Genomic DNA, 14,091 nt, shown 5'->3' with positions numbered 1-14,091 from the left:
TGATGAACAGCAAAATCAGGAACAGATATCTATCCATCCATCTATCTATCTATCTCTCTCTCTCTCTCTATATATATATATATATATATATATATACATATATATATATATATATATATATATATATATAAATAAATATATATATATATATATATATATATATATATATATATATACACACACACACACACACACACACACACAACAGAAAATTGCCCTTGCATTGTATGTGCTTTATTGAGTTTATGTGTCCCAATTTCGACTCTGAGCATACATGAACCCACAGAGGAACACTGTCAAAGTCAAAGGTTCGGATGATTGCCACCAAATGCACTAAAAAGTTCACTCAATACATTCGGCACAGCTTGACCTTAGACAGTAAAATTTTAAATCTATTCCTCGTATGAGCAGGCATAGTAGCATTTTCACCCGAAATTTTTTAGTGCAGTTTAGTTCTTTAGGAGAAAAAAAAATTGCCAAGGCTGGTGGTACAGTGAAAAATTATAAACAAGCTATAGTCACCCTTCCCACTTCCCCACCGCAGCAGCCATAGCAGCTTCTTGCTTCTTGCTTGCTTTTCTTACGACCTTGAAGGAACTGCCCTACTCAGTGGGTCTTAAGTAAAAGAGGCTTAGTACTTGTGGGTGTTATCCCCTTTACTAGTAGGTGTCAAGGACATCAGCAAATCAAAAAAAAAAAAAAACTTTTGACTTTATGCTATAAGAGAAGGGCTTTTCTATTAATTTACACCCCCGAATACCGTATCAATTTATGGACATGAATTACATAATAGAGCAAGTAAAGCAAAGTCAAGACTTTGACATGACATACCTGTAAGACCGTGTGAATGATGTGGGTGACAGGGTATACTCCTTCAATTACCGACTTGCATTCTGCGTATCCAACAAAGTAACCTAACTTCAGAGCATGCATAACTATTGTGGTTAATGCAAACAGACCAATACCACCTAGAGACAGAATTTAAAGATAGATGGGTTTAATATATTAGTTAAGAAACCACACTGGCATGTGTGACAGTTGTATACCCCACTGGTGTGATACCTCCCCTTTTATCTACAGAGGCTTGGTGGGTGTTATCAGGGGCACTCTGCTAACAGTCTCCCTAACATTATTAGAAGCATTATGGCTACTGTCATGTGGCCATGACCACCATGGTGCAATAGTACTACAGAGACACCATCACGTGTTTCTCAACGTCAGTGACCTAGCCAGACCTTGCTCTGGAAAGGAACAACCAAGCTTAGGGTGGTCTCCAGTCAAGGAAACCACCTCAGCAAGGTATACATCCACAGACAGCTGTTTCAGGGTATTTGCCCTTCATCAGTGTGGAGTAGGCTTCTGGCTAGTGGGAGACAAGCCTAGTAAGTGCATTCAAGGGAATGATGGTTGACCTCAGGAAAATCAATGAAAACACAGCGGAGACACCTTCAGGTGTTTCTCAACATCAGGGAATCTAGGAACGTTGCCCTCTGCCCCAAGGGGCAATGTTCTAGATTCACTGACTTTAAGAAACATGTGATGGTGTCTCAGCAGTGTTTTGGTTGATCTCACTGAGTTCAAGCAACATTCTCTTGAATAAACACTGTGGTGACACAACTGTAGGTAGGTTAGCTTGAGAAGGGGTGGGAAAGGACACAGAGAGTGAGCCTTAACCTGGTTTCATGTGAGAACAGGGGTGTGAGACACCTGGATGTGATTGGACCAGATACACACACACAGATAATCACCAAAGTAAAAAGAGAGGTTAACTGTTAGGTGGCCAGAGGGAACCAGCAGGAAGAAATGGGTGTGGTAAGAATTTAATCGGCAGAGCAGCAGGTGTAAAGCTGTGTTCAGACAGTGTTCAAGGAAGTGCAAATAAAACATGGAGTGCAGTCTCAGCCTTACACCACAAGCCGAGGACCACACCGAGGTCCAAACAGGCATGGACATAACACATGGATAAACTTTCTTAAGTCTTTTCATACTTTTTGTAGTGACGACACCACATTATTGCAGCCTCAGCTCCTATTGAAATAAATAGAAGCTGAGACTGCAGTAACTTGGCACCTCCACTACACCAACTGCTTCCGGACCCATTATCAGTGGTGTGTCAGGGCCAAACAGCTATTTGACACGATTCCACAAATCAACTATTGATAGCATACAGTTTGGTGAAAAGACTATCAATCAGCTTTTCTTTGAAAATCTCTTAAATCCATCTTCATGTCTAGTGTATATAATATAACAGACTTCCCGTTTCTGCTCTACTGCTTCTTTTCTAGCCAGCAATTCAAACAACCCAATCTTCTTTGTAATATGTGGGGGGCTCCTATGGGTTTTGTGTACAGTCAAGAAGATGTAATGATAGGGAGTTGGCTGAACTTCTAGCTAGAATGTACAACAGAAACAGGAAGTTACAGGATGTGCATTAGTTAGGAAGTTGGGACAATTAAGACACCAGAGCAGCAAGTTTGCATCAAAAGTAGAAGGAAAGCATAATAGACCACAGAAAGGTTTAACTTTCTTTTTACCTATACATGGGTATACAGTAGGTTAATGGGTATTCCAGGAAAAATCCTCAGGGTAGACCATTAATAGTAAATCGGAGGGGTGCCAGCACTTAGCACCCCCACAATCAGCTGTTTGGCGACTGCACTACATGGGAAACAGAGGCAAAAGTGATTGGCTTCATACTCACTTTAATAGAAGACGAGGATGCAGTAGCCCTATGCCACCACTACACTGTGTACGGAAACAATTGCTTCCTGCTCCATTCTCAGTCTGGTGTGGTCACTGGATGGCTACTTGGTGGGGGAGCCAAAAGTCGGCACCAGTGCCAATCAGATATTCATTAACAGTTTTTTTCCTGGAATCCCTCCAAGAATAAAGGCTGTAGTCAGAAAGTAAGATGCATAATATCTAATCCTATGAGAATAGAATTTTTAAGATAAACTTAATTTAGTACTATAACTCTCAAGAAAATATAGTGCATCATGCACCACAATGGATGGTGCGTCTACTATTTTTTTTATTGGTCAGGGCCATAGTGCACTCATTAGGTTTAATCTTTTGCCTCTTGAGATTCAATTTTGCTGTTCTTATCTTTAACCTTGGAGAATTTTCAAGAGATTTTGTTGACATAGATACCAAAATGCACGTGACATTCTTCCACCTTCATCTATCAAGCAAAGATTGATTTACCATGCAATAAATGTATGGTGATGCCCCCAAATATATGTGGTGCCATCATGTTATAATTGAAGTCTTATAAGTCTTAGGATGGATGTACATGGAGCAATCTGTCAATCAAACAGATGTGAATAGTTTTTAAATGGAGAATGGGTAGGAGGACTTCAGTACTGGAAATCTGACATTAAGGGGAGGATTTATGAAGACCGGCGTACTCGCACACGTGTCTTAAATTAGGCCTCACCCCCTTTTTCATGGCCAGATTGACTAAGAGGCGCACAACTCTTAGTGAATTTGGCCGTCCGGGCACCCAAACCTGCGCCCGGTGTACTGAATCTATATCTGCTTACAGCAGGTGTAGATTTGGATCATGATTTATGCCAAATCATGATAAATGAGGCGCAGGAGAAGAACACCTTTTCCCCACCTTGCAGCGACCATCAACCTATCCCCCCCCCACACGGAGCCCCCCCCCTTCGCTACCCATTGGGCAAGCGGAGAATACGGCAGGTGTACGCCAGGGAGAGGGGGTGAATCTGCACCTTTTCTCTGGCGTACACCTTGGGCGGGACTTTCATAAGTGTTCCCCTAAGTGTTCAATCCCCTGCAATGCCACAGGAGAAATTAGCCATTACACATTGCTCATTTAAATCCACAAGTGCTCAAAAGCGTGAAACACTCTTTTTAACCACTATTTAAGAGTTGCTGTTTTTAACTATAAAAATAGGTTTTCTAAACGTAAAGGGGTCTATCTGGGACAATAATGGCAACTGTGTAAGTATATTGACTGTATTTCCTATACAGATATCTATGATTGGAGTAGGGAAGGCAGAAAGGAGCCACACTCCGTCCATTGCATCAGAAGAATACAACTCTTTTTTGACAGCCATGACATTTTGCACTATGGAAACACAGATAGCCTAATAGCTGAGATCCAAACAGTACGGTATTATGGGCCTGAGGTTGTGTAACCCTCATTTATAGCATAACAACACGTCTCTGTATATTGTACCATACAAATCCTATATAATTGATTGATGATGTTAAATTATAGACATAGCAGAGCCAGGTTTCTCGGTATAGCTTTCTATGAAATAATGTTTTCTCTGCCAGTAAACCCACTGTGATAGTGTACAAACAATACATTCCCTGAGGCTCAAATGTCAAATTCAACACTGCTATATCTGTACGTAGCTAATAGTTAATGTCACTAGTGATCAGTTTTCACTTGGCTCTGATATAAAGTTCCCCAGGAAAAACAACTGAGAATTGTATATAATGTTATTTATAGAGGCAAAACTAAATTGGTGGAAGTGGAAATTGTGACGTGTATAAGTCACGTTGTACATATAATACTGGTTATATCTGCCCCAGGGCAAGGCCACCACCTACGTTTCCTTTCTGGAGTTCACGACTATAGAAATCTTTGCACTGGGGTATATCAGGTTTGGTCCCTTAGGACAGGTGTGTAGCCAGTCAACTCCTTTGTTAGGATAAATTCACACAATGTCATGGCTACCTTCAATCAGTTGATAAGATGATGAAGTGCAGAGGGCTTTGCTTTTGGCTGTCCAAGCATGATGGGAATTGTCGTTTTGCAACAGCAGGAGGGCCACAGGGTCTGCTCTAGGGATTAGACCTGGGATAACTTGCAGAATAATTTCCATGTCTCCCTATCTCACAAGCTGTGCCTATAATCTCCCCATTCATATAGATTGCTCCCCATGCCGTCACTGTAACAGACTGTTCTTGTGTACCCTCCCTCTCACAGACTGCTGCCTATTGTCCCCTTCTTGTCACCCACCCATGCACATAAGGAGTTCTTAATAGACAAATCAAAGAAAAATGACCATAATAACCAAATTTTACATCCTAGTTTAACCCTACCTTGTCAGAGAACCCCCTCTATCTGTGATGTCACCCTGTTATGTCTGCAAGTGATAAATCTAGTGGGGCGGGAGTATAGATTTTCACTTCTGTTGCATTAGGGTATGCAGCAGGACAATAATACAAAACACACAAGCAAGTCCATCTCTGAATGTCCCAAAAGAAATAAAATTTAAGTTTTGGACTAGCTGCATTAAACTCCTAACATGGGGGTAGGTCTGGCACGAACTACATGCGGATGCATGTAAGAGCAGCTCCCTCTCTGAGCCTTGGTAATACAGTCTGAGCAATATCCTGTACGTTACCAGCATGAATATTGACTGGACCAGATTTGCAAACTATCAACGCGCTACCAACGCTTAACAATAGACAAATTTATAAGGTGGATTTCCTTCATTTACAAATCCCCCCAAGCACAGGTTTTAGTGAATGGGATCTGCTCTCAGTCCTTTGCCCAGAGATGCCCCTTATCCCCTCTGCTATTTGGGTGGCTATAAAATCTTATAAGGCAAGACCCATTGACTGAAGGAATGACATTTGGGGAGAAGGAAGACAGGATAGGCTTAGTCACTGACAATTTAACATTATTCATGTCTCAACCCAGGACTACCCTCGTACATCTTATTGCTCAGATTGATAGGTTCAAAGGCTTCTCAGGCCTCTGCATCAATTGGAGCAAGTCGGTCTTTATGCCCCTAACTAACCAAAGCTGGCTTTCCTCACTATGTGGGTTAATGGTGGTTAACAAGTTTAAGTACCTGTGAACTTGGAGGTAATATCTTGCCCCTTATCCTGTATATAAAAGAGAAATTTGGGATCTGAAGTGCCTCACCATTATCCACACCATGGCATATAAACCCTGATTAAAATGATTATTCTTCCCAAGTGCTTGTATTTAATTCAACACTCCTCAGACCCTGTCCACATGACATTTTTTTGAGAAATTACATCCCTGCTCCCAACGTTTGTATGGGGGCAGTTCAGGGTCCAAACTAAAGCTGACACAATACTTACACTTGTATTACTTACAACTCAAATTCCTGCAGTCATGGGTGGCCTCTGATCCGCCTCCCAATAGTAAGCCCCATTTAGCTTTCTATATGGGTATATCTTCCCTCAGTGTATTTCTTGAGGAACTTCCTCGTGTTCACAGGAATCTATTGCCTATGCATAAATTAGCAAGATAGAGTTTCACATGGAGTCTAGACCCTGCCTTTTGGAAAAATTACGGGATATTGGCATTGGGGAACTTATTTGAAATGTTCTAAAGTCTCCCACACAGATACAGGAAAAGTTCCATGTTTTTAGGGACTCCTCCTTTAAATTTTTACCGTTAGTTTTTACAGCACATTGTAAAGGATCAGTTTTCTCTCTAAGGGCCCTACGGGTTTGGTATCAACACTTTACACACATTTTATATCCCTTAAAACATCTAAGGCTCCCCTCAGCACAGAAACTTACTGGAAAAAACATATTCCATCCTTAACTGGATGGAATACTCTCTTTTCACATGTTAGTGTCCCCTGCAGAGAACCATATGATTACACAATTGTATATCACACATTATAGCTATCTTACTCCAGTCAGATTGCATAGAATGGGCAGACTTCTAACAGATAAATGTCATAGATGTTATAGGTAGAGATGAGCGAACCCCAAGCATTGTAGAGTCCATCCGAACCCGAACGTTCGGTATTTGATTAGCGGGGGCTGCTAAAGTTTGATAAAGCTCTAAGGTTGTCCGGAAAACGTGGCTATATCCATGTTTTCTACATAGCCTTAGGGCTTTAATCAACTTAAGCAGCCACCGCTAATCAAATGCCGAGCAACGGGTTCAGATGGACTCGAGCATGCTCCAGGTTCGCTCATCTCTAGTAATGTCTTTACAGAGCTTTATTCTGGAAAGATGTAGTAGATTTGCTAACTAGATTTAACATCTAGACCTGTGTCATTGGAACCTCTCTCTATTTGGTATACTCTCATCGAAATCCTGGTCTCATCACGAAAGGATATTTCTAAGAGAAACACTATTTTTGGCTTGGAAAGCAATCACCATCCAGAGTATAGACCCCCGATCCCTGTCCCTATTCTATTGGAATAAAATAGTTAATACCATTATAACATTTGAAAGGATAGTGTTTAAAAATAGAGGCCATCCAAACACGTTTGAGAAGGTGTGGGGTACATTGTGCGCCCACCCATTATCTATGTACACAGCACATGCCTATAGGCCTTCTAGGGACTCCCTCTTGGCTACTTTAGGTTACTCATACCATTGGGTCTAATACAATAGTGTAAGGGTGAGAGGGGCTAGTAACAATAAAGGTACCTGCCCTTTTGTGCATATGCTGTGACCCTGCACAGGCAACAAACTGTACATACTGTACAAGATGTTTATTACCTGGGCACGTCATGAGCCAAATTTATAAAATTTTGCATAGAAGATTAGGACAACATTTCTCAACAGCGATGTAAAAGTCTCATAGGAAAGATGTATCAATCGAGGCTGACTCCATTATATCATCTTCTGATGTACAGAACCAGTGAAACTGAAAAGCAGTGAATTAATACAATGGGGGTGGGAAATATCTGATATAGATACTGCATGGTTGCAGGGAGGTAGGGAGCGTCATTGTCGCCTAATGATGGTTCTTGCGAAAGGCAGGAATTTTCATTGTAAATGCGTTTGTCTTTGCAAGAAAAATGTACGGATTGTGTTACAGATGAGAACACTGTTCAGGCTGGTGGCGCTATCCACGTAAATCAACGATGGAATCGTTAGGCAGAATCAGAAAATAAATAATTTTCAGTTTGGGGGGGGGGGGTCATATACATAAGTGCAGGAAGACCAGGAAGAGTTGAAGAAGAAATGGTCACTGATTGTCGGCCCACAGTTATCTCCCCATTCACATGAACATTTGCCACAATTGTAAAATCACCACCAAACAGCTCTGGCGCCAGCTTATCCCTCCAAGAACAAAAGGATCTAGCTGGAAAAATCCAGCAATGCTTCCCCTTCTCACTACTGATTTCATCTAGATCAGTCATGTCAAACTCTGGCCCGCCTGATTTAGCCTGGGGTGCCATTATTTTTGGCCTGCCAGGCAAGTCACAGTTTGGATTACATTTGGCCTGCCGACATTGCATTAGATTATAATATGGGTGGTCCGGACAACCGCTCGGACTGCCCATATTATAATCTTGTAGACCACATAGTTTTTAGCCTGCGACCTAGGAGTATGTGAGCGTCCACCGCACACGTCCTGCGCTGGGCGCCTCCTGAGTCCTCAGGGGCCGCAGAAGAGGGTCAGTTCAAGCTAAAGGGAAAACCTGTCAACATTGGACGGCCCTACGAACCCACCCTACCCCTGGATATTGCCCCCCATATTTACATGAGAAGATGAGTGGGCAACCGTATCTCCACGGCAGGATCAGCATCAGGAGCAGGAATGGCAGGATGGGGTAAGTATGGGGGGCTGTATTCAGGGGGGGGGTGGGTTCCGGGGGCCATCCACGGGTGACAGGTTCCCTTTAACAACTGTTCTAGGGGTTGGCTACTATATAAGAGTCTATTGGGGAGGGCTGGCTACTATATAAGAGACTATGGAGGAGGGCTGGCTACTATATAAGAGACTATGGGGGAGGACTGGCTACTATATAAGACTACTGGGGAAAGCTGGCTACTATATGAGACTATTGGGGAGGGCTGGCTAATATATGAGACTATTGGGGAGGAATGGCTACTATATGGGACACGGGGGGCTGGCTACTATTTGGGCAGTACTGGGAAGGCTGGCTAATATGTCTGGCAATTTTGGTTGGGTTGGCTACATCATGGGGCAATATTGGGGGGATTGGCTATTACATGGGTTGGGGTTTAACCAAGTCATAGCAATTTATCATGTCATTTATCATAGTGCACAGTGCTGGGAGACTCACACCACTGAAAATGCCAGGACCGCTGCATGTGCTCTTCAATAATTATGAAGGTTGGCCCACGACTTTATCCCATTTTTTAATTTTGGCCCACTTTGTATTTGAGTTTGACACCCCTGATTTAGATGGTTGAGGCCTTTGGGAAATTGAACTTTTTCCTATTATGTAATACATGCTCTGATGGAAGAGGGGCTGTATCTTTTCCTGTAGAACGTGTTCGTTTTGTAAATATAACAACTATTAAAAATAATACCATGTTCACTTACATCTCAGCCACCTGGCTCCAGCATGTCCATCTCTTTCAGGAAGAGCCCATTTCTTTCTATTACTTACGACCATATGAAACACCATCCAAAAAATCTGTATCAGCATTAAAGCGATCAGGAAGATTAGCCGGTCACTTTCAGTCAGGCCCTCAATCTTTAAATAGGTGGCAAACATCAGAAGAAGTCCAACGATGAAGATATTAATGCCATACTGTCTGCTGGCAATTTCACTGTTCTTGTGCTTTTTGCTGGAAATCCTTTTAATGGTTCCTATATGAGAATCAGCCGTTACAGAAGGGGGAGGAGGAGGCGGAGGAGGAGGAAGAATTATTTCATCTTTACTATCCATAACTTCAGGAGGGATTTCATTTACTGCTGTATGTTCGCTGTTGTCAATCATGACCGTACCTATTCATAGGTAGGAAATACCTGTAATAAAACATAAGAGTTACATATATGTGTCCCAAATAACTTTATACATATGTGCAATAGTTTGTTTGTAACTGTATCCCAATATATATTGTGCACTTTTTATTCTCTGACACATGGGATGCCTGGAATTCAGCTCTGCTACATCTATATACAGAATGCAAAACATCATAAACAACATAAAAGGAGTATAATTAATGAGTGCTTCTTACCACATAGACATCATATGTTGACAGGTTATAATTATATATGTACATATATAGGGTGTGTGGCCAGCAATGTGAGCAGACACACGGCAAGGAGCTCATGCTGATCCTCCAAAATATCCTGCCTGCGGCGACTAGACATTTGTACCCAGCTCTCATACCAGCTCTTGAACCCAGCTCACCAGGAAAAGGTGCCGGAATGGCAACCCCTTAAAAACAAGATGGTGATACTGCTCCTGACAGGATCATAGAAGTAGTGGTAATAGTTGTCAACAGTCCCGGATTTGCCCATGACCTACAAGGAGAATTGACTGGAGGTTGGTGGGGAGGGGGGATTTTGACCTGCACAGTGGTAAAAACGTTGATAAAAATACAGAACCTCCAGTCACCCAGCTTTCCCATCATCTTGTAGTCAATATGATGGAGGTCACCCAGCTTTCCCAGCATCTTGTAGTCAGTATGATGGAGGTCACCCAGCTTTCCCAGCATCTTGTAGTCAGTATGATGGAGGTTACCCAGCTTTCCCAGCATCTTATACTCAGTATGATGGAAGTCACACAGCTTTCCAGCATCTTGTACTCAGTATGATGGAGGTCACCCAGCTTTCCCAGCATCTTGTAGTCAGTATGATGGAGGTCACCCAGCTTTCCTAGCATCTTATACTCAGTATGATGGAAGTCACTCAGCTTTCCCAGCATCTTATACTCAGCATCATGGAAGTCACTCAGCTTTCCCAGCATTTTATACTTATTATGATGGAAGACACCTAGCTTTCCCAACATCTTATGCTCAATATGATGGAAGTTACCGAGCTTTTCCAGCATCTTATACTCAGTGTGATGAAGATCACTCAGCTTTATCATCTTGTCCTCAGTATGATGGAGATCACCCAGCTTTATCATCTTGTCCTCAGTAAGATGGAGGTCATCCAGATTTCCCAGCATCTTGTAGTCAGTTCGATGGAGGTCACCCAGCTTTCCCAGCATCTTGTAGTCAGTATGATGGAGGTTGCCCAGCTTTCCCAGCATCTTATACTCAGTATGATGGAGGTCACACAGCTTTCCAGCATCTTGTACTCAGTATGATGAAGGTCAACCCAGCTTTCCTAGCATCTTATACTCAGTATGATGGAAGTCACTCAGCTTTCCCAGCATCTTATACTCAGTATCATGGAAGTCACTCAGCTTTCCCAGCATTTTATACTTATTATGATGGAAGACACCTAGCTTTCCCAACATCTTATGCTCAGTATGATGGAAGTTACCGAGCTTTTCCAGCATCTTATACTCAGTGTGATGAAGGTCACTCAGCTTTATCATCTTGTCCTCAGTATGATGGAGATCACCCAGCTTTATCATCTTGTCCTCAGTAAGATGGAGGTCATCCAGATTTCCCAGCATCTTGTAGTCAGTTCGATGGAGGTCACCCAGCTTTCCCAGCATCTTGTAGTCAGTATGATGGAGGTTACCCAGCTTTCCCAGCATCTTATACTCAGTATGATGGAAGTCACACAGCTTTCCAGCATCTTGTACTCAGTATGATGGAGGTCACACAGCTTTCCTAGCATCTTATACTCAGTATGATGGAAGTCACTCAGCTTTTCCAGCATCTTATACTCAGTATCATGGAAGTCACTCAGCTTTCCCAGCATTTTATACTTATTATGATGGAAGACACCTAGCTTTCCCAACATCTTATGCTCAGTATGATGGAAGTTACCGAGCTTTTCCAGCATCTTATACTCAGTGTGATGAAGATCACTCAGCTTTATCATCTTGTCCTCAGTATGATGGAGATCACCCAGCTTTATCATCTTGTCCTCAGTAAGATGGAGGTCATCCACATTTCCCAGCATCTTGTAGTCAGTTCGATGGAGGTCACCCAGCTTTCCCAGCATCTTGTAGTCAGTATGATGGAGGTTACCCAGCTTTCCCAGCATCTTATACTCGGTATGATGGAAGTCACACAGCTTTCCAGCATCTTGTACTCAGTATGATGGAGGTCACCCAGCTTTCCTAGCATCTTATACTCAGTATGATGGAAGTCACTCAGCTTTCCCAGCATCTTATACTCAGTATCATGGAAGTCACTCAGCTTTCCCAGCATTTTATACTTATTATGATGGAAGACACCTAGCTTTCCCAACATCTTATGCTCAGTATGATGGAAGTTACCGAGCTTTTCCAGCATCTTATACTCAGTGTGATGAAGATCACTCAGCTTTATCATCTTGTCCTCAGTATGATGGAGATCACCCAGCTTTATCATCTTGTCCTCAGTAAGATGGAGGTCATCCAGATTTCCCAGCATCTTGTAGTCAGTATGATGAAAGTCACTCAGCACTCCCAGCATCTTGTACTTATGTGTATTGTCCTAACTTTGTGGTTCATATAATGAGGACAATATAGGGAAAATACAAATGACAAGCCACATCCCAGGAAAACACACCCGCAATAGACCACGCCCCACATACCACACACAAAATAGGTCACATCCCTTGTTGCTAAAGCCTAAGTGTCCCTGAAAAAATAATTTCAAATGTTGGCAACTATGGTAGCAATGTACCTGAAAAAATTTTCAGTGGAGGGATTACTCAGTCTCCCCCCCCCCCCCCCCCCCCCCCCCCCCCCCCCTTTGAGGCACAACACCTATCACAGCTATACTTAATACACAGGGTTACACAAACAAAGCACTGTGGGTTTTTTGCGCACCAGTACCACAAGTGTTTTGTACCTCTGTGCACCTCTAAAAAAGCTCCTTACTCCAGGTTAAGTGGCGACAAAGGTATTTTTATAGCTTTGCCACTTACTTCTAAGTCTAATTATTTAATGCACAGCTGAAAGAAAGTAATGGATTAATGTTATTGTTATACCATGTGTTCTGTGCCAGCCAATAGGAGGTACTTTCTTTTCTTCTACCTATCTCTGCCCTACACATATGCTCACCCTTGTAGGAGGAAGTAGTTGTTTCCGTGTGGGAGGAAGTGAGCAGTTCAGTTAAGTGAAGTCTAGTCTAATTGTGTACAGATGCAGCTAGAGACAACCAGTTCTTCTAATATTTGTACTATATCTACTATGCAGTGCTAAACACTAAAAATGCAAAAGAACACTGCAGAGACACCATCAAATGTCTCGACGTCAGTGAACTAGCCAGACCTTCCTCCGGCAAGGAACAACCAGGCCAAGGAATGTCTCCAATCAAGGAAACCACCCGAGCAAGGTATCCATCCACAGACAGCTGGTTTCTGGCTAGTGGAAGCAATGTCTAAAGGACACTAATTGACCTCAGGGAAACCTACTCCACACTGATAAGGGGCAAATACCCTGAAACAACTGTCTGTGGATGGATACCTTGCTCGGGTGGTTTCCTTGATTGGAGACATTCCTTGGCCTGGTTGTTCCTACCCGGAGGCAGGTCTGACGTCAAGACATGTGATGGTGTCTCTGCAGTGTTCTTTTGCATATTTGATATTCCAGGGGGGCAATGCTCTAGAATACACTGACGTCGAGATATGTGATGGTGTCTCTGCGATGTTTTGTTGATCTCCTTGAGGTCAACCAGCGTATTTTTGCATGCACTTACTAGGCATTGCTCCCACTAGCCAGAAACCTACTCCACACTGATTAGGGGCAAATACCTCGAAACAGCTGTCTGTGGATGGATACCTTGCTCGGATGGTTTCCCTGATTGGAGACATCCCTTGGCCTGGTTGTTCCTTCCCGGAGGAAGTTCTGGCTAGTTCACTGACGTCAAGACATGTGATGGTGTCTCTGCAGTGTTCTTTTGCATATTTGATTTCCCAGGAGGCAATGCTCTAGAATAAACTGACGTTGAGACACGTGATGGTGTCTCTGCACTGTGTTGGTTGATCTCCCTGAGGTTAACCAGCATCCTTTTGCATGCACTTACTAGGCATTGCTCCCACTAGCCAGAGACCGACTCCATGCTGATGAGGGGCAAACACCCTGAAACAGCTGTCTGTGGATGGATACCTTGCTCGGGTGGTTTACTTGATTGGAGACATTCCTTGGCCTGGTTGTTCCTTCCCGGAGGAAGCTATGGCTAGTTCACTGATGTCGAGACATGTGATGGTGTCTCTGCAGTATTCTTTTGCATATTTGATTTCCCAGGGGGCAATGCTCTAGAATACACTGATGTCGAGACACGTGATGGTG

General features: G+C 42.9%; 1 protein-coding gene across 2 annotated transcripts in view; it reads right to left on the bottom strand.

Moving 5' to 3' along the window:
* LOC138796767 (proton channel OTOP1-like) overlaps positions 1-14,091 on the bottom strand; it is a 65,631-nt gene that overhangs the window by 32,714 nt on the left and 18,826 nt on the right. For both annotated transcript variants that reach the window (XM_069976440.1, XM_069976441.1), the window contains 2 exons: positions 9,282-9,710; positions 832-968 (listed from right to left, as the gene is read on the bottom strand). In XM_069976440.1, the coding sequence (XP_069832541.1) occupies positions 832-968; positions 9,282-9,681 (537 nt within the window). In that variant the 5' untranslated portion in view covers positions 9,682-9,710. The remainder of the gene's footprint in view (positions 1-831; positions 969-9,281; positions 9,711-14,091) is intronic.

Source organism: Dendropsophus ebraccatus, chromosome 7, assembly GCF_027789765.1.
Source record: "Dendropsophus ebraccatus isolate aDenEbr1 chromosome 7, aDenEbr1.pat, whole genome shotgun sequence".
Taxonomy (NCBI): Eukaryota; Metazoa; Chordata; class Amphibia; order Anura; family Hylidae; genus Dendropsophus; species Dendropsophus ebraccatus.
This window is presented reverse-complemented; position numbering and strand designations above follow the sequence as displayed.